This window comes from Labrus bergylta, chromosome 14, assembly GCF_963930695.1.
Source record: "Labrus bergylta chromosome 14, fLabBer1.1, whole genome shotgun sequence".
In the NCBI taxonomy this organism is placed as follows: domain Eukaryota; kingdom Metazoa; phylum Chordata; class Actinopteri; order Labriformes; family Labridae; genus Labrus; species Labrus bergylta.
The window spans coordinates 7587483-7609236 of NC_089208.1; the positions used below are offsets into that span (position 1 = coordinate 7587483).

At 39.8% G+C, this 21754-nt stretch overlaps 1 protein-coding gene across 1 annotated transcript in view; it reads right to left on the minus strand.

The window, feature by feature from the left end:
• Positions 1–1990: 1990 nt before the first annotated feature.
• Positions 1991–21754, minus strand: part of LOC109995269 (CXADR-like membrane protein) — a 61441-nt gene continuing 41677 nt past the window's right edge. The window contains exons 2-7 of the mRNA XM_020648939.3: positions 13112–13269; positions 10457–10655; positions 10104–10271; positions 8910–9032; positions 7481–7622; positions 1991–6984 (exon numbers count right to left, since the gene is read on the minus strand). Coding sequence (XP_020504595.1) covers positions 6609–6984; positions 7481–7622; positions 8910–9032; positions 10104–10271; positions 10457–10655; positions 13112–13269 — 1166 coding nt within the window. The 3' untranslated portion in view covers positions 1991–6608. The remainder of the gene's footprint in view (positions 6985–7480; positions 7623–8909; positions 9033–10103; positions 10272–10456; positions 10656–13111; positions 13270–21754) is intronic.

Below are 21754 nucleotides of genomic sequence, written 5' to 3' on the forward strand. Positions count from 1 at the left end.
CGTACACTTAAGGGACCATAAACAGTGAACAATGACCATGGCATTTTGGAACCCAATAAACAGTACTGTTCAGTGTTTCCCACAGAATGACGTCGCACCTGATTAGGGTATGGCGGTTCACGTGTGATATCCTTCTGTCTGCGAGGTCACCACATAGTCACAGCAGATATTTTTTCTTAACTGTAACAGCGGGTGTTTATGAATTGTGGGTGTTTGAAATGACTGCTTAATGTTACATTTAAATACTAGCAACCAGCACCGGTGCACAGATATGCTGTTTGCTGTGCAGCGCAATTGAGGGTGCATTTCACCGCCTGCTTGTGTTTTGGAATCAGTCCGCAAGGGTCCAGAATAACGTTGGCTGCAGCTACAGGAAAAAAAATATTAAAACGAAAGGCATTAGAAGCTTTTGTTTTGTAATTTGTTGTTTTGTGTCGATCAATGATGCAATTTTCCTAGATAAACAAAACTGTCAGTTCTCTCTCACTCTCTCCCGCAAATAAACGGTTCCACAGACCGCCCCTACAGGCCTGGAGCACTTGTAGCGTTTCTATATTGGCAGTTGTGTTCTGAATATGTGTGTTTTTGACTTTGTTCTTGCAGCACATTTGATGTTAATGCAGTGGCTTGGCCTTTTCGCAGTGTTTTTTTCTTTTGCAGCAGGTTTCAGCCATTGTATTTGTTTCGTGAGTTTGCTTTTCAATGTGCAGCGTTGCTGAATATGCTGCAAATTTTTCTAAATGTACGTTGTTTCAGCCGTTGCTGACTCTGCAACTACTGGCCACCATAGTCAATCGATTAAAAAAATGTATCTCATTTATTACAGACTTTGTAATAAATGAATGGCATATATCATTAAAATGAGAAGAATTTCATTACAGTCAGTTTTACTGCGTCACCTTGCTTCCACTTGATTATCTAGATTTCACGTTTTAATTTTAGAGAGTTCACTTATTGCTCATTTATTTACTTGACCTGATAAAGTTGCTTCACTTTAAATGGTTGTTTAATGAGTATTTGGTTGTCATTAACCTTTAAACTGTTTCTACATTTTATCTCTGTCTTAAAACTATAAATTGTTGGGTTTTTTGAAAGTGGAATTTGGATGGAATACTGCTCAAGTTGCTGTTTTACAATGGTCCATAAAGCCTGGCTCACACTGCAGGAGTAGAGGTGAGAAAATCGATTTATGTAAAAAACGAGATTCTTATTGATAACTGGAGTAGAAAGTGAAGTATGTACTAATTCAAAAATAGACTTTGAATCCATGGATCCATATATCCAGCATCATTTTGAATCGAAAATAGATTCTGAATTAAATCATGACCTCAAGAATTGAAACTGGGACAAATCATGAGACACCCATAGATTCCCAGCCCTATGCAGGAGTTTTACAATCCTTCCCCATTTTGAATTCGGGCAGCATCACACACTTTCGGAGAATCCTAACAGATAGTCTTCTCCAGAATCTCAAACGTGCTCACACTACAAGATTTGAAAATCTTGGCACATCATATACTACAGGCTCATCCAAAACAGAGCGTTCTGAGAGAGCTGGTTTATACAGGGTCACAAACCTTCTCCTGTGCTTGATTCACGTTATATTTTGAACAAAGCACAGCAGATGTTTCATTTAGACCACAGGGGACTGTTTGAAAAGGTGGAAAAGAGGGGTAATATGTCCTCTTTAAAGGAGTGTAAAAACGTTGGTTTTCCACGTAGTATGAAAAATATCAGACTGCCGCTGCCTGCTGGCATGGAGTGGTACTGCCTCACATAATAAAACATGGATGCACAAACTAATTGGCACTAGACTGCTATCAGTTAAGTGTGAACAGTGCAACTTTTTGGCCCGGCAGCGACGGACAGAACATGACTCAGCAGTTGGTTTGCAGCTTGTCCTTGGTTGTCTGTTTGGTGTGTACCAGACTTTAAGGCAAAGACTCAGTGAGCTTGTATGAGGAATAATCACAGGAGCTTTCTGTTTCTCCATTCAACATTATATTTTTAAAAAATGAACAAAGAAATAAAAACATGTTTTTGATATTCTGTAAAATATACATTTCTTTAACTCAAGCAGAGGGCTATACACAACTCCCTTCAAAATTAAAGTCTGACACAAAATCATGAAAAATAAAAAACAGTTCATTTTGGCACCATGTTGTTGCCATACTTTTTAAGTGAAGAAAAGCTTATATTTACAAAAAGAAGAGACAGAGAGTACAAAGTACTTTGTTTTAAAAGCATACCATTAAGAAATCAAAATGAAACCAAATTATCATACATTTGACTTAACTGTCTGACTTATAAGACCTTTACATTTTATTTATATAAATATCATATCTTTATAATATAACTTTTGAGGCAATTATGGACAAAATCCTTCCTATGGTTTAATATCTGTAACATGCATGCAATCATCAATACTCAGCCTTTATTGGGGATATGAGTCTATGGATGTCTTTAAACCTTGTTCTGAGTGCAGGTTGAGCCTCAGGCTGCACCGTCATTGTGATGATGGTGTTTGGAGATAGTATGGACATGAATCAAGATATTTGCCTTGTTAGCTAGAAGAAAGGGCAAACAGTAAAACTGGCTCAGTGATGGTTGTCTGGACATGTTTGATACCAACAATCTACAGTGGAATAGTGAAATATTTCTGAATAAAGCCATATTCACAGATGCACTCCTTAAAAATTTTAAGAAAAATTCAGACAGGCTGCTCCTGAAATCATCCTGGCCTGCTTGTTCATACTTGCACCTCACAGCAGGCTATCCCTGTCGGATGGCGGCCTCGAGAGGCAGTACATGGTGTCAAAAGAATGAAGCAGAGGGGCCAGAAAAAGCAAACAGCTTGACAATATAATGACAACTTTTTAAGTTTGACATTTTAACAGTATAAACTGAAGAGCATGGAACATACTGAACAGAAACCGTAATGAACAGTTTCATTATGTGCACAGAGATCACACCGGAAACGTGCATACAGTCTATGGCTGGGCGCTGGTCACGGGATAAAAATGTCATCAGGCCCCTTCTGTTTGCTTGAAGTGAATTTGCCGCAATATTTACGTGGCATTTAGCTCTCCGACTTCATGCAGAAAATGTATTAGAGGGCTGGCAGGAAATATTGCTTGAATAAGTTTTCAGAAGTTTTGCATGTGTGCACCATAAGACATTGACATCTCTTCAGTTGGATGTCTGATGGCTTTCATTATAACAGGATATTGTAGGGAAATCAGAGGTTGTTTTAGTCAGGTGTTTTCTTATCTTGGCAATTTGTTTTTTTCAAGAATGAAAAAGAGAGAAATTCAAAGCCATCCTTCTTCTGACCCCTGAAATGCTGGCCAACCAAAAGCAGCTGTTTGGCTGTTATGTTCTTCTTATAAATGAATCTAGAGTTTAGAATCTGAGGTGAACTTTGCGACATGGTTGTGATTTGTAATCAAGAAAATGACGGCATGGTAATGTGAGAGTGCGCTCTGTTCATCAGGAGTGTCTGAAAAAGCATATCCCTGTAAGTAAACACGTCAGGGTGACATACAAAATAGAATAATTCAATGAGCAGGATTGCAACAGGGAGACAGAAAAAAGCTTTCATCTTGAATAAAGAAATGCAGAACGTTTTGTGGGAAAAAGAAAACCTGATTTCAAAAGAGTCGGGTCACAACTGAAGTTCAAATGAAGTTAAGCAGACAGACAAATATTATGACACGTCCATTTCAAATAAACACTGCACAAAATATGACTTCATTTTGTGTGACTACATTATTTCTAGCTTTATCTTGTTGCTTATTTTCTTGATTAGATCAAGAAAGAACGTCAGGCGATGTAGTGTGAAGCGTGGGAACGCCCACTGAGGGTTTTGGTCAGGGCTGATAGATTTTTCAAACACAGAACTGACATCCAGGACCTTGGAGTTCAACACTGACATAACACAATCAGTCATTGTTGACTTCAATAAGTCCACTTCCAAGTTATTTATATAACATTCTTGATGAATATTTCTTATTTCTTATTGTAGTCTAGATTATTTTGTTTTTAAACTCTGAAGCCGGGCATACACTGTATGATAAATTCACCGACATTTCGGCCCAAAGTTTCATACCACTGATTTTGAAGTTGGACTGTGTGCAGTGTACAGAGGGGTATGAGTGCCGGTTACAGTTAGATCAGATGCCCGTCGACCAGTCGGATGAATTTCTGGCATGTTTGAAATGATAGTTGTATGACTGCAAACACTCCATAGGTAATATAAAACATGGATGTAGTCTCAGTGACGTCAACCATTGGTTACTGAAGGGGAATTATTTGGCCATGTTGAAAATACTATCTCAACATAACTTTCAGTCAACCTAATAACAGGCAAAGAGATACAGCTGAGGCAGGCCTTAACCCTGCTTACAAACAACAACAACGTGCCCGCTTGCAGTTAGATCAGCTGTTTTGCCTCATCTTCAGTGTGTGACAAAAAATAAATGCACTATCGTCGTTTGTACCAGGCTGTTATCATGTTTGTTTCTACTGTAAAATTGGCATTTTAGAATGGGTATATGACTTCTGGGATTTTTGCAGTCAACCTTAAGTGGAAGTTTGAGCAATTGCAGTTTTTTTGGACTTTTGCATTGGCTTCATTTTTCACCAGAGGTTGCTGCTTAATACACACACAGTGCGAGAGCAGAATCCAATAGCCGTACTTCAGGGGCTTTTTTCCGGATTGCTCCTCTGCAAAATGGCAGACAGCATCTAAAAGTTCCATGGCAACAGCAGACATGCCCGTTTGATGCATCTTCCCCCTTCTATCACTAAAGATATAAACAAGAGAAATGTTGATTTTAACAGGATGCGGACCTCCAGCTGCCAGGGAATATTTGCTATGATTTAGCTCGCTAGCTAGCTTGTGTTTAACGCTGAGTGTGTGAGAGAGAGTGAGAATGTTTTTGGCGGTGTCTATATTTGAGTCGCGCATATGACACAACTAAAATACACATCGATCTGGCTTCAACTCCTGTCTGTGGGAGTTTTCAAATAAAACTTTATTTACAATAAATGCTCTGCCCTAATTTTACACGTTCAGTGTGAGCTCAGGTCATGGTTGACAATCTGACTGTCCAGTGTGAAGAAATAAATCGAGAGCTTTGGCTGTGTGTTGTAAACGATCGGCTCGAACAGTGTGAGACGACATTCCACCACAACATTTTTACAATCATACAGTGTATTCCCGGCCAAAGTGGGAGTTACTATTTTGGTATCACTATCTTGACAGCATTGTTTTGAAAGGTACCTTGAAGTTTCTTTATTATTATTGTCCACTAGATTTCTTCATTTGTAGAGTATAGCAGGACGTTGCATATGTATAATTACTAACTCAATTGGTTACTATAATTGCTAATTGGAGCCCTGCAGGTGAATATCTGACACTACAGGAGAACCTAGGTCATCAAGTTATAACATGTAGGACCACATGAAGCTGTTGTATATGAAGTGCTGGTAGAGCAAAAGCATCTCTGTCAGATGGCCGTTGCTGGTGTAGACTTCATCCCCTCAGAGCATCAAAGACATACTGTAAATGTAATGCTCTCTGTGAAGGAGAATTGATTCAGATTTAATAGCAATGTACTTGTGTGATTATCACACATGCAGGTATGTGTGGCATGCATGTGACCAGAGAAAGTCGAAGGGAACATTACTTAAGTTCTAAAGTGTTGACAAATAATTCAGTCATATCAAACTGCTGAGGAAAAGAAAATCACATGGTTTAGCATCACATTCATACAGTTTCTCTTTACTTGAGTGGTGGACTGAATAATAAGAAGACAAAAAGAAACTAAACCAATGTAAACCGTCATGATGTGGCACTTTCTCAGTAGGGTCTCATCTAAACCCTGTAACAATCTACAAAATGATCAGCACTCCTCAACTGGCAATTCAAATATCCAAAAATGTCTGTCATGCTCTAACTTCTCTCCAAGCCAGGACTCCTCGGGTGTGGACAGAATTAACATTTGCTGAATGAATCCAGTCAACTACTGAAGAAAAAAAAGTCGGCTCGTCTACATATGAGCACACGTGGGCACGGAGGAAGCAGAGATACATGTAACAGTGTGAAAGAGGTGTGTATGGGTGTGAGAAGTCTGTTTATACAATCAGAGGCATTCATCCTTTTATGTACTCCAACATGGTACAGTGTAAGTCCAGTCAGCAGTTCAGGTGCAGGGTGTTTAATGTGTATGAAGAAAGTGTCTAAGGTTGTTAAAAACATACTGTTGTTGACGTGCGCTATACGTCTTTTTACCTAAAGAACTTCTCTAACCTCTCACTCCGTCCACTTCATCTGCTCCACCCACTACCTGCTTCACACAGTCATCTCTGCTTCCCTTTAGTCGACACTGATTCCCAGAAAACACCACCTTGGTCCAGATGTTGCTCAGGAGACAATGTGTCGATATATAACAGCAGAGGAAGTTTGCTCCTGTAAACTTAGCATAAACTGCTGTAGGTCTCCATCAGCCTGTGTACGGTGAGAATGAATTTCCATTATATAACTGGATCTTAAACTGGTGGCACTTTCCTGAGGCTGCCTTGTCTTCTGGATGATTCCTTCTTATCTACACAGTCTGGAAGGCCTTGGTTTGGGCTGGGATCATGACAGGAGTAGCCCCCATACGGGTCAGGTTCCCAGGACCCAGTTTAGGTGGAGTGCTGGGCTTGGAGTTGGAAGTAGCTGTGGGGGTGGGTGTGCAACGGGGTTCAGGAGTCTTGGGAACAGTCTGATGGTAGGCAGGTGGAGTCTGAGGGAAGGTGGAGGCTTGGCAGTTTTCCTTGAGGGTGGCCACAGCAGGGATACATGGTCTTGTGCCCCGGGGCCCCATGTTGTGCACCATGGACTGGGTGGAGGAGGTGCCTGAGCGAGAGCTGCCTGAGCGGGATGAGGAGAGGGAATTGGGCTTCATCAGTTTGGCTTTAGGAGCCTCAGCATCCTCCCTGAAAGGAACATGTGGTTAATTTCAGAGAGAACTGAAGTTTAATCAAATCACTCTTTTCTAAAACAGCATAGAAGACACTGCAGCTACATTCAAAATCTCAAGGTTAGTATTCATAACTTTGCTTAGCTTGGCTTCATTAGTGATGCGGTCTAACCCCCAGCATCCTGCACTGTCAGTGACTGTGACAGAAGTAGTAGCAGAACATTAAGCAGTCATTTCGGGCAGGGGTTCTTTAACTTTGCAGCTCATGAACCCCCAAAATAAGGTTGCCAGAGACTGGGAACCCCCACTTGGCTGTCATCTGCAAAACTTACATTGCAGATATAAGTCTATCTTATTCATTGTAGTTGTTGTTTGTTGCTTTATTCATATCAAGTTACTTAGGTCAAACAAAGCAAATAAGTGTGTTCTATGTAATCATAAGTAAGAGTTTGGACTGAGGTCCTGATCCCAAGTCTGGTCAAGGATAGCAGAGAACATTTCTCATCATGTACCTGATTTCATTTGGGGTCTCCTCCTCTTCATATTTCTTCATTTCCTTTTTGCGGAACACCAACCAGATGATTAGGATTATGAGGAGGACTCCAAAGGAGACACCAACAACTGCCCCTGCAACCACACCCATTCCCCTGACATCTACACACACACACACACACACACACACACACACACACACACACACACACACACACACACACACACACACACACACACACACACACACACACACACACACACACACACACACACACACACACAATATTGTATCTGTTTCACAATGATAGTCTAAGATCAAATAATTATAATTAATGATCACTTAAAATAGGGTATCATTTGTGTACCAATAAATGCTACATTACAATGTTGTGGTGGTATGGTTGTACATCAAAGAAGTTCAGACAAGACAAGAGACCTAACAACTTGTATCAGAAGGCACCATTTTAAGCTAAAGGTAACTACAGGATCATTAATAAAACCATAAAAAGGGATTACAAACATTAAGAAAATTTCAATTATTGTCATACAATAAATGCTGTGCCTGAAACCAGTTTTGGTGAACAAATAAAAACATACATCGTATTATCCAACTTCATTTTGTGTCATTTTGGATATTTTTTGGGATATAAAAACGCTTAGAAAAAAAAAGCAAAATGTGCAAACATTCATTCAGCGTTGGTTTCATCAGAGAAAACAATCCAACTAAATATCAAATTTACAAATTGAGTACAAAATAGAAATAAAGAAAAATGAAAAAATGCTAAATTAAATCATATTTTCTTCTGACAAATTGACTCACATGGGTCTTCAACCTGCAGGTTGTTCTTTATCACTGAAGTTACACTGCTCTGCCAATTGTGTTATTTTTATAGCGTCTCTTTTAATTTGGGAAGGCACAGATCGTTTTTGATGTCTGGGAATTATACACCAGATAAAACTTCATCAGATCATCAACAGTCAGAATTCTTGTCAGAAATTAGCTTAACACATTTCAGTGTTTTCTTAGAGTTCAGTGTTGTGGTCTTCATATTTGTGGATTAATTGTTTGGCCATAGAAATGATGGTAATGTAAATCATTAACTTATTTATTCTTCATAACACACATTTAGTGTTTCTATTCTACATTTGGCAACATAAAACCCTTTGAAGATAACCAATTCTGAAATGAAAAAATTCAAAAAAGGTCTTATAATCATGTTATCTTGCAATCATGTAGTCAGTCTAACTCTAGTCATTCCAACTAGTGGTTAGTTCAAGGAATACAGATGAAACGACTGATGCTGCAAAGTAATTGAAGTTAGCAGTGATTGTTTCACTGTAGGACTTAGGCTGCTTGTGTGAAAGTCATTTGTTGGTGAGATACTGGTGTTAGCAAGAAGTTGGAACAAAATAAGTTTCATTGATTAGTCAAAGTTTTCCACTCACAGTGCATCTTGACCTCCAGCGTGCAGCTCTCCTCGCCAACATCATTGCTGGCTGTGCACTTATAGACTCCTGTGCTGTCTTTGGTCAAATTCCTCAAAGTTACAATCTCCGGGTTCTTAAGATCTGAGAGTACAAGCGAAGAGAAAACGGGATATGAAACTGAAATCTGGTCTTTAAGTGTGGTTCCAAATAGATGTGATTCGATTTGAGTTCAATATTTGAAATAGGGGATAACAGAAAAAACACATCAGTTGCTCAGAGCTTCACACGTTTTAGAGGTGTCCAAGCTTTACTAAAGTTTAAAACAGACTTTTTTGACAGAGTTTAAGATTGTATATGTAAAATAAGGTGTTCAGCCCAGAGTTTCCAAACGTTGAGTCTGAGTCAAGTCTCAAGTCCCCAATAATCAAGACCGAATTGAGTCAGAGTCACCAAAGAATAATCCGAGTTGAGGCTGAGTTGAGGCCCCATTGCCTGAATCTGAGTTGAGTTGAAGTCCAAGTCTGAGTCGTCAAGGTTGAGTCCAAGCCAAGTTCCAAGATGGGCTTCAGTTTCAGTATCATTACATTCACATTACATATTCAGTACAAGCTTACCAGGTGATTTATTTGTGTCAATGTATAAATTTCTTCTTCAAATGCTTACTTTAAATGATTACAAAATGTGTTATCAGTAATTATTTATGTTTCCATGTGTGCAGTGAACGGGCCCATTAGCCCGTTAGCATGTGTCAGCCTTCACTGGAAGCTGAATTACAAATTTGGGCCTCATAAAAAACTTACAAAAACAATTACACAGGCTTTATCAATGAAAAAAGTTCTTCCGGGTCTGAATGCAGTAAAAAGCTCCAGTCTGAGTCTAAGTCTGAGTCAGCAGTGCTTGAAATAAAGAACACTGGTTCAGTGAGAACACTGTGTTACAAAAAATCCTATCAGCATCAAGAATCTGTTTTTCTCAGAGTCAAACAAGCAATAATAATGTCAGAGCATTTATTCAAGCACACAGTCCGGTATTTGTTGAAGTGTATCTGAGTCCACCTTCAGCAGAATGACAACCCTGAGCTTTCTGCTAACAGAGCTGATGAGGTGAAACAGACAGCTGTCCTTTGTTTTTTTATGTAGAATTGTATTTGTATCAAGTTGATACATGAGTTAAAGTCATGGTTTTTAAGACACAGAGTGTGAAAAGACTCACCTAAGAGTGCCAGTGGAGGCAGCTTGCCAACATACTTGCCCTTGTCCATGAGCCTCTCCCATTTATAGAGGACGGGGTCAGAGCCATCAGCAGACTTGCAGCTCATCCTAACATCGCCGCCCTCCAACAGCTTCCCCTCCATCCAACATCGCGGCTTGGACGGCTTAACTGTTGAGAGAATTATCACACACATACACACAATGGACAAAGATCAACTCGAAATCGCTATAATGAGAAGTTTGACACGTTAACAAGTTCCAAATATTGATGGATATATAGCGGAGAAGATGCATGATGGTAGCAACGGTTCAGGAGTTTCGTGCAAGTGTGAAAGCACCATTTGTGCCACTTACCCAGGACAATGAGGCTGATGGTGCTCCAGTGGTATTGTGCACCATTCTTAACTTTGCAGCTGTACTCTCCTGAGTCAGTCAAAGACAAGTCACTGATCAGCAAGGACGCATCCCCTTTTAAGTACTCTCCAGCAAAGGCGACACGACCACGCTCCGCTTCATTTGGGTCAAAAACCCGCCCAGCAAAGTAGGTGATCACCTGATGGGAGAGGTGAAACAGGGTGAAAACAGTTTGTGATGAGGATGGGAAGAGAGTTTCTTCTCTCTTTACACAACTCTCTTCATGACAGCCCCACACTGGCTCTTTGGTTATTCCTCTTCGATTCATGTAAAAACTGAATATCACGTCCATCTTTACTTCATAATGACCTGCATTCAGATCACTTACCACTTCCTGCCAAAACTATTTGAATGAAGAAAAGTATTTTATTTATGTATTTCATAAAATCTCCGTTATTGGCACAGCAGTCTCTTGTTCTGGTTTAGGTCCAGGTTCTGTATATTGAGTATAATATTGCATTTATGCTGCATGGTGCAGATGTCATAGAATTGAAGGATAAACCATAGCTTTTGATGCCGCCTTTTTAACCTGCTGGATACACCACAGTGTGTAGTCACTAAAAATTAGAAATCATCTCTCCATCAACCACATCGACACACCACACTTTCTTTTTTTTTAAGATTTATTTTTGGGCTTTTATTGGACAGAAAGGACAGTGGATAGATTCGGAAAGCAGGGTGAGAGAGAGTGGGGAATTGCATGTGGGAAAGGAGCCACAGGTTGGATTCGAACCCGGGCTGCCTGCTTGGAGGACTACTGCCTCTGTACATGGGGTGTGCACCAACCACTGCCCCACCAGCGCCCCTCTTATTCTGTTTTTATTCACATTTGAAACAACCTCCCAACATTTTGGGAATTGTTGTTTGTATAACAAAGAGTACAGTCTAGACCTACTCTTTTTGTAGTGTTTTGAGATAAAATGTGTCATGAATTGACGCAATGTAAGATTTATTGATTGATTAAACTGTTATAAACTCGAATTGGATCCTTTCCTGGGATAACTTTAATCTCATACTGCAGCCGGAATGATATTGCTGTTTATGAGGGTATATAAACTGTTAATAAGTTTCTAATAAGAGCCTATAAGCATCTTATAAGACATAATAAATGTGTTAAGTATGCCTCTATTAACAGTTATACAGACTTATTTGTGTTAATAAGAATCTAATCAGGTCTTATAAGTGACTTATTACCTATTATTTATTGTTATTACAAGCATCTTAATATAAAGTGTTACCTAATTGGAATCATCAACACAGAATAGAAAATACATCAAGCCATCCATTATATTTTGAGGAGTTTGGAACGTTTAACGACCAAAGTCATTTTGCAGTAGTGGATTAAATCCCGTCCATGCAAAGGTGTCAGTTCAACGCATTTCATTTTTCGGATGCTGACAATGTAATTTTACACCTGACAGGACTGGAGTTGTACTGACGTGGTAGTGGCTGATGGTGGGAAGCATTAGACTTGACTGCAGGGAGTTATGAGTACAAAACCAGGTCTACTCCAGCGTAGATTACTGTTATAAACTTATACAGTAATTTTAGGCACTATAAATATGAGATCTTTGTGATGATTCTTGTGACAGAAGCAGATTTCCTCTTAAAATCCTGTTTGAAGATAAACGTTTATTCAATGTCTTCCCAAAGACGTCACTTAAATGTCTTCCAATGCTTGCTGGGAAGATACAATGTTAAATGGGTATACTCCTAGCTAACAATAATCATAGCTAGCAATGTAAGTACGATATTAGCTTCATATCTATTAACCAAGAATGCAGCAGTAGGTTATATTTACATATTTACAAAATGATTTTGAAGTGAGTAAACATAGGATGCACTTGAAGTTTGAAGCCAATCAAATTTTATTTTTTGCTTTACGTACATTTAACAACAGAAAGAAGACATGACATGATGTAACAAAGGGGAACAGTAGGTTTAGGGCAGGGGGAAGAAGGAAAAAGGTTAAGCCCCTCTTCCTTCTCCCCACAAAAAACACAAAAAATCTAAACGTGAACAGGTCAAGGAAGGGAAAGTGCAAGTGCACCTCCTGCTGATTCCCCCCAAATCCTCCAAATTATGATTTTTCATATTCTTTTAGAAAAGGTAAAAGAGTTGGGGGTACAGCCACAATTCTTTTAGCATCACATGGTTTTAAAGACATTTTATTTGGTGAGTACACATCTTTTGAATATCACTCCTTTATTTTTAGCAGTCCTCCTACACTATGTTTAACATACATGTTGTTGTTGTTTGATTAATTTTTATGTAACACACTTTGTGTGCACATACCTGTATGAAAAATGCACCAATAAAGTTTTATTGATTGATTGATTTAAACTCAAACTGGATCCTGACTGAGATCATTGTAAAGTGAGACTTAAACAATATCCCCACAAGCAAGTCATGTATGATATTGTGCTTTTTGTATGTTTACATTGATTTGTTATTATTTTAATTGTGATTATTTATGTATTTGCTGTTTTTTGTGTCTTAAAGGCCTTTCTTGTAGAAGACATTGCAAATTACAAGTGCTGTATGTGGCATCAGTTACATTGATTCATTCCCCCTGCTACATTGACAAACACTTACCACCCTCTGCCTATTGGTTGGTTTGAGAAACAGCCACTCAATATCCAGAGTGGGGTCATCCCCCGCCCAGAACTGATGGTGGCAGGGTAGTGTGGCGTTGTCTCCAACGACCCTCTTCATCTCTGTCTGGGCACATGTCGTCAGCACACCCAGCAAAACTATGGAGAAAAAGGAGGTTCAAGATTAATTAATTCTCTGCATCACATATTAAAATTCAAAGCAGAGCTACAAAGATGTATGTAACAACAAGGGGAAAAAGCTATGCTGTGTACCCTGAGGCCCGTTTCAGAGAGCAGGGTTAGTGTAAACATTGAGTCAGTTAACCCTGAATTGAGAGAAACCCTGGATTTTCCGTTTCAGAAAGGGAGGTCACTTAAACCAGAGAAAATGAGGAAACTTGAGCCCGGTCTAGAAAGAGAGATAACTTTGTCTCTGAGTCAGTTGCTATGGTAGATGAGTCTGTGAACATAACCTGGTTGGGAGCAGGTTTTCTTCAATGAGAGTTTCTCTCCGTGTTATGTTGACCCCAAGATGAACCCTGACTTGCAAAGGTGAAATGGGATGTTGGACTGCTGTAGCTGTAAAATACTTTGATCAATGGGGAAAAAATTTGCTTTTCTGTTAATTGAGCTTTTAGCGAGGGAAAGAGCCAAGTAGAATTTAAATAAAAATAGGAATAGAAGGGTTTGTAATAAACAGAAGCAAGTCGTCTTCATATAGCAATAGTCAATGCTCTATGCCATCTCTGCAAATTCCATGCAAAAGAGGTGAGGAACACAATACTATTGAAAGGGACAATATTAATAAAGCAAATAAAAGGGGCCTTAAAGGACAATCCAAATTAGTCCTGCTTGACAAAACAAAACTAATCAGATAGAGCTCTATTAGTGCATAAACATGCCAATTTCTTTAAGAACAGCAAACGGATATATCCATTTTGGCTCTAAAGATACCACAGCTTGAGAATGTTTGAGTTTTGACCCAAGTAGATATATTCATAAGAGTACTTATTTTCAAGAAAAAATATTGACCTCTTATAAACCTTATCTGTTCCACTGAAACAATATTTGGAAGGATCTTCTCTAGGTGCCCTGTCGACACCTTTGCTAGCTTTTTGACATCTACATTAAGCAGTGGAGTCCCTTTTCCTTGTTAAGTAAGAGAGAGATTGAAGCTTGATTGAGAATAGGTGGTAGTGCACCATGTTCAGTAGATTCATTGTACATGCCCAAACGGTGGGGCCAGTTTGTCACAATGTTTTTTGAAAAATTCAAACGAGTAGCCATCCAGGCCTGGGGCTTTGATGAGTCCAAATAAACTTCAGTTTCAGGTGAATGCATACACAGTACGCTTCTTGTTTGGCTAAGAGCAGGTGAATTTCAGCTTGCAGGCTCAAGTGTTCCTTGTACAGTACATTACAGCTCAGGGGTTTGAGGCATATTTGGGATCCAGGCCGAGGAAAGAGTCAATGAGTCTGCTTTTTTCCGCTTTGTGCTGCTTGGTTAAGTTGGCAGAATATGAAATGAGTTATACCCTAAGGTATGCTTTTAGTGACTCTCATATCAGATATCAGAAATGTAATCAGTACTGTTAATGAGAAGAAATGTATGAATCCAGGAGAAAATAAAATCGCAGAAGGCTGTATCTGAAAGGAGCTGGGAGTTCAACTTCTACAGAGGTTGAGTTTTGCGATGGGGGGGGGTAAGGATTTATCAAAAGCTAGATAAACATGATTGCTTATAACTATTGCTAACCAATCTGTGGCGATCTATCATCGAAACAAAAGAATACTCAATACGGGAATACTTTAAGTAAACAGGGGGCACAATAAACAAATACATATATGTGAATATATGTGAATGGATGGATTCATTTCACCTACAGTCAGTTTTCAAAGTCCCCCACACTACAAAGAGGGTACATAAGATCCAGTGGGGGTATCAGTTCACCAAGCACAGCTGCTCACAGTGATACTGGCTGTGCAGACCAGGCTTGATTTACCCAGAGACTGAGGATGATAGCTGCACATTGTTTCCCGTTTATCTCTTCTTCCTCTCTTTGGACGCTGATCAACTGTGTGGGCTTGTATGTCCTGCTGGATGGACACAACTGAGCCAAACTAGAACTGTGTGTGTGTGTGTGTGTGTGTGTGTGTGTGTGTGTGTGTGTGTGTGTGTGTGTGTGTGCATGTGTGTGTGAGAGAGAGAGAGAGCATCTGACACAGACAGGAAATGTAACGGTAGCTCTGAATAAAATGTCCTGTTAATGAAACGTCAAAGGTCAAACTTAAAGATATTTTTTTAACAAACTAACACACACCCTTACCCCCCTACAAAAACGTTTCTCCCACAAACCCGTGCAGGTAGCTTTACTTACAAAGACCAAGATACATGCATAGACAGCTAACTAGATAGAAATCATAGCACTTTTTACATTGGTTGTCACATTTACACCTAGTTAATACACTGGCAGGGGCTGCTACATAAATTGCCCAACCAGCCAACAGTATTATTCTATTCTTAGACATTCACACAATCACAAAGCAGCAGGAGCAATTTGTGGTTAAGTGTCCTGCAGAACACTTTGACAATGTGGCTGCAGAAGTTGGGGATCAAACCCCTGACCCTCCAGTTGAGAGCCTACCCCCTCTACAACTGATCCACAGTGTGCTTTCAATTCCACACTGTGCCTTGTTAATTTTGTTAACAACAATTTGACAATAAATGCTCTTCAAATACTGTTTTTCTTCATGACAAAGACGAGACGTTGACTAGAATGTTTGTGGTGTCCTGTCGAACATTCAAAATCCATGATATTTCCCCCCACTGTTCATCTTTTTGTCCATCAAAATACAAGCAGGAGACAAGAGAGGTGTGGGCGCGCTGACAGGAAGAGAGCAGAAGGAGGGTGCATGGCTGGAGCAGAGAAACAGATAGAGCACAAGCTGGTGCAGTAATCTGCATTAACAACTAACATTACCTGTGGCGCTTCTGGGCTAAAATGGTATGTAGTGCAGCAATATGTTCTTTGTGAGGGTTTTAATATAGACTAAAGACTAAAACAGCTACCAAAACTAAGACTGCTCCTGTGGGTTCTGTTTTAAGAGAGAAGAAAGGAGGGTCTGTGGTGGTTTAACATGGGCGTTTACCTATGTGCATGTTTGGTTTATTTTTATGCATGAAAGAACAGAATTCCTGGTAAGAAAAGCTGAACAAAATATATAAAAAACAGAGGGCCCTACGGCAGAGCTAAACAGACATTTAACAAACAGCTGTATGCTCAAAGTAACAGTAGCGAGGGAAAACTTCATTTTAACAGGCAGTCACATTGAGCAGACTCATACAATACAATACTTTTTTTTTTACTTTTGCAGCCATCTGCTGGGACTGTGTTGGGCTTGCAAAAAGAGAGAGGGAACAAGACTAACAGAAAAACAAAACCAGCCTCTGTTGCTCGCAGATTGATTCCATGCTCATACCTCTGTGTGTAGCTTTCAGTCCTGCCTGCCTGCCGCTCTTTGGCCTTTTTTTTCTCTCAAGATTCACGGACGATCACTGCACTGATGACTCGCCATGTGTTTGGATGTACTCTGGGATTCACTGGGAAAACACTTCGCCACAGTTTGCTCACAGAGAGCACTGACACCTCCTCACGGCTCCCCTGACATCACTCCCCCCTTCCACAGACACATTTAAGCACTGGAACTGGCACTTAAACGCTGACATTTGCCCAAATAAAAAACAAAAGTGCTGAACAATAAAAATGACAACTTTATACCAACAACCTGTTTGAAAATATTTAGTCTCCAGTGTTTCCCACACAAAGACGATACCTGGGCCCATGTATATTTCCGACCTGTTCTTATTTAATTTTTCATTTATTCATAAAGTTGCTGAGAGAGAGAGAGAGAGAGAGAGAGAGAGAGAGAGAGAGAGAGAGAGCGAGAATGCATCAAAACGGAAGCTTCTCCTGGCTCTGTTTTAAAAATTTAAATGTACAGCTGATTGCAGCCGATTCTGTGCTGAACTCCAATAAATAACAGAATATCTGTTAATGTAGGCCTACAACTGTTGAGTCAGTACTGAACTATAACGGAATATCGAGTGGAACTTTTCAAAACGTGAGGCGTACTCCTGGTGTTTATGTCTGTGCGCGTGCAAGCAGGAATTGACTAGATTAAAGTTATTGCAAAAAACTAAATGAATTTAGAGGGAAAACACATCTGATATAAATACAAACCTAATAGATATAAGACAGATAAGATAAGAGCAGCCCACAACAACAACAACAACAACAAAATTGTCGTTTTATGCTGAACGTTTTTTTTTTATATTGTGGAGATTCCCTTGCGTACCACTACCATAGTTTGAGAACCACTGATCTAAGATGGCGACTCACAAAATACACTTTCAAGTCTGAGGAAGAGCATGTTGGCTTGAAACGTCACTTATCAATAAATCCTTCAAACAGTAGCTTCTTGGTGTGCAGATCTTTTGCTTATCTATTTATGTTTTTGGATCCAGCACCCACTGAGGGATGTAAGTGTCTTTTATGATATTTCATTGTACCAGCCTGTAAACATTTTAATTTCTGCTCAAAAAACTGACTTTTTTTAAGCGCATGTGTATGTGACTTTTGGTGCATCTGCAGCCAATGTCAAGCAGACCCTCGACAAACTGCAGCATTTCACATGAGCTTCATATTTCTTAACTGGAGGATGCTGCTTGGGGCAGCCTGAAAAAAAGGAAATTGCCATAGTTCAACCAAGAGGTAACAAAGGCACAGACTAATTAGTCTGCATTATTTTGAGGCAGGATTTTTGTGATGCTGTGAAGGTGAAAAAAAGACTGATCAAATAGATGTGCGCAAGCTTTACCTCCTATAACGTGAATATCACATAAATAATATCCTATAGGCTGAATACCACTGAACACCTGTTTCTTTTATTTAATGAAGTTTGTTAAGGACCGTACATTTAAAAGGCTGATTTTTACAAGTATGCTGGTGGATCCTGGTAAAGTGCTTAAATTCCTTCACCTTCGATAAGGAAGGTTGCTTTTGCTTTGGTATGGAGCTATGAGCTTGAGCCAGGAGCCAAGTTCCAGTGCCGATCTCAGGTTCATTCTGCAGCCCCAGCACTTTAACACATCGGTCCACAGCTGCGGTGGTGGGCGGCTGGCATGCTACTTTTGCATCTGGAAATAGTTCTGGAGATTAGCCACTTATTTCGGCTGCAGGGCCCTCGGAGCAGGTCAGCTCAGTACCGGTATTCATCAAGCCAGCAGTGGAAGAGTGGCTGCTGAGGCCTGGGCCAGCTGTAGCACCAAGGCAGAGGTTGATTGGGGTCATCGAGGCAGCAAAGCCGGAGGGCTGCATAAAGGAAATATGCTTTGACTCCATGTGCTGCTGCTATGGATATAAAGCTGTCAATAATCTCGTCCTCTTTCCGGAGTTCAAATTTAAGGAAAAAGATCTTCCTGCAACTGTGAGTATTGGTGATTGCAGTCCTTGCACACAGCCATAGAGAAGTATTTTGGATCCAAAGTAACTTCTAAAATAAAAATATATTATTTAATTAATATAATATATTATTTATTATAATAAATATCATTTTTAAGTAAGATCTGTGCATACTGTCGACCTTCCTTCACAGGACACCAAAAGCAAATGTCATCACTACATGACCCTAAGACGGAAACCAGACCCAACCTAACATAGAGGGCACTCTAACATTTGTTGTACTCATGTGAAGCCTCTACAACACAGGCTAAGCTTTTTGAGAACGCTAACTAATAAACTGGAACAAATGTATGGATTCAGAAGCTCTTTCAAACTTTCTTTGATAGATAGTTTTTAGAAATAGGAGCCGATTAAACGTGAAAAGATTAAAAATTTGTAAATGCTTGCTGAAAGTATTAATATGTATGTTATGCGACGTGTCTCCGCCCTGCTGCTGTACCTGTCTCTCTGCACATTAGCTGCTCTGAGAAGCATGCAGTCATTTCTCTGCAGCCTATTACACTTGGGGAGGAGTAGGGGAACAGGCACTCACAATGAATCATCCTTCATGTTTTCTGCTACAGCTGCCTGGCCAGTCCTGAGAGGAGGAAACACTTCCCAGCCTAATGCTTTATCTGTGTCTCAACCTGAGCAACAGAAAACTACTCTGAAACTGTCCTCATCATGTGGGGACAGCAGGGAAATAAAAAACCTGTATGTGTGCTGGTCTTTCTACCTGTCACTATGTGACAGATACAGAGACAAAGTATTTTCCAGTTTCTTTGAGCTCCTTCAAATTTGAATAGTGTTGGTGTGACAGTTTAAGTCATAAGGTCAATGCTCATTTAAAGTTAAAGTTAACTCAAGAAAAGATTCGAATGAAGCTTAGCTTTCACTGCTGCTGCCTCTACTATCCAGTTGTGAAGTCAGTAAAATACACTTTGTGTATATAACTGGTGATAACGCAATTAACTAGGTTAAAAATTATTAAACCTAGGTGGCTGACATGTTGGTTTACCCTATCTGAACAAAGCCTGTTTGTGTTTATTACCCCTACAGTTAGGCCTATACGTTTTGTACTGTTACATGTTTGCTCTGCTTGTTTGTGTTCAATACATACTGAAAAGTAGTAGACTGGAATGTCACAAGTTAGCAGTTTCAAGTTCATTTTTAATAGCATCAAGAATATATGCCTGTAAATAGGAATGTATATTATGTTGTTTCTCCAGTATTTCATGTGAAATACATTGTTTTTTTTTTGGAGAAATACTCACAAATAAAATGCTAATTCTGTTAGCCTTTCCTTTATGTGTTAGCATTAACTTTATGCATATGGATGCAGCTAGTAATCTAGCTGAGCATTGTTTAAACACACGTTACACTATTTATCAATAGTTTATTTATAGTGCCTTTGTGAGGATATAATAAACGGCCAAACCAAGAAGAAACAGTCTCTTCTTTCTCAAAAAAATGTTTAACTGCCAAACTAAACACCAATCATCAGGGAGGGCAGAATAATTTGGCTGTTAGCTGTTAGCCGTTAGTGTTCACATATACAGCTCCTTTGGATAGTCTCCTGAGTTTTTCAGGAGATATCCGTATGTGAGAAAAGGGTTTAAGTCTACTTTCCATCATGAGATTCAAATGAGCCAAGAGAGACACATGAAGGCTTTTAGATTCACACAAGAGTATAAAACACTAAAGTGAAGTGCTTCTTCTGTGGGTGTGTGTCCGTGGAGGGTGAGATGACTGAGGCTCATGTGAAGTATCTATCCCTCTTCTCTGATGTTAGAACATGTCACTGCAATCCTTCCCCTGGACACAGACAGTAATTATTTATCAATGCATTCAGACAATAAAACAATGACTCTGCTTGACAGGTGGCTGTGGTTTAGTGGTACAGTCGGTGGTCTCTCAGCCAGAAGGTTAGGGGTTCAGTCCCCTTGTGTATGGGATTAATACTGATGGACACTTTACAAAGCAGCCTCTGCCATCAGTGTGAAAATGTGGTGTGAATAGTCAAGTGTGACCTGCAATATCCCTCTGAGTCAGAAGACTAGAAAAATGCTATAAAAGCTCAAGTTAGGGGCGCTGGTGGCGCAGTGGTTAGTGCACGCGCCCCATGTGCGGAGGCTGCCGTCTCAAGCAGGCGGCCCAGGTTCACCTCCCACCTGTGGCTTCCTTCCCACATGTCATTCCCCACTCTCTCTCCCTGATTCCCAACTCTATCCACTGTCCTATCTATCCATTAAAGGCACAAAAAGCCCAAAAATACATCTTTAAAAAAAAAAAAAAGCTCAAGTTAATTATCATGAAATATTTTACCATTGGCGCTTTACTTTAGTGTTAAAAAGAATAATAATTAATAAAAATGGTCTCAGTTTCTGTTTTCAGACAGATCATGAATTCAGTTTTTTATCAGCCACTCCCACATACACATACACATTCCTTCTGGCAGCCTTAATGTCAGCAGATGGAGTAAGCTGCCATTATCTGGACATTGTCCTCCTCACACTGAGCAGACAGCAGGACAGGAAGTGGACTCTGCAGGGTGGGAGGGGTCTTCCCAAGGCCCCAATCACTGCATGCTCACTGTAATATATTGTCCATGTACAGTATTAGCTTGACATTGTGATGCTGAAAGTGAACACAACACAGCTAACAGGACATGTTGAGTTTCAGAGACACAATATTGATTCCTTCATACTGTGGTGAAAAGGTGCTGAGTGGGTTTAGCTGAGATCGTAGAGCGGAGGCTTATGTCCACAGGTTCAACTTCCACCACAGGTCTACCCCTCTCCCTACTTCCAACATTCCTTGTTTTTTCATCAGTTGTCCCATAAATCAAGGCAAAACTGCCCCACAATTACCTTGTAATTAATTAACCTTCAAACAATGTTGGGAGTATTTCAATAGAACAATGGAGAAGCATTAATTTCTTGGACTGGTTTCTGTTCATGATGAATAACAGTTAACGCAACACAATTTTGATGGCTCGTAGAGTAAATAGCAGACCTTAGAATCAGACAATCAGAGTCAAGTATTTGACACAGCTGGGTTAAATTACAGGTTAGTTCAAGGTTTTTTTCATATAGGCAGCATTATCAGTGCCTATCTTTTGTGTTAGATGTAACACATGACGCT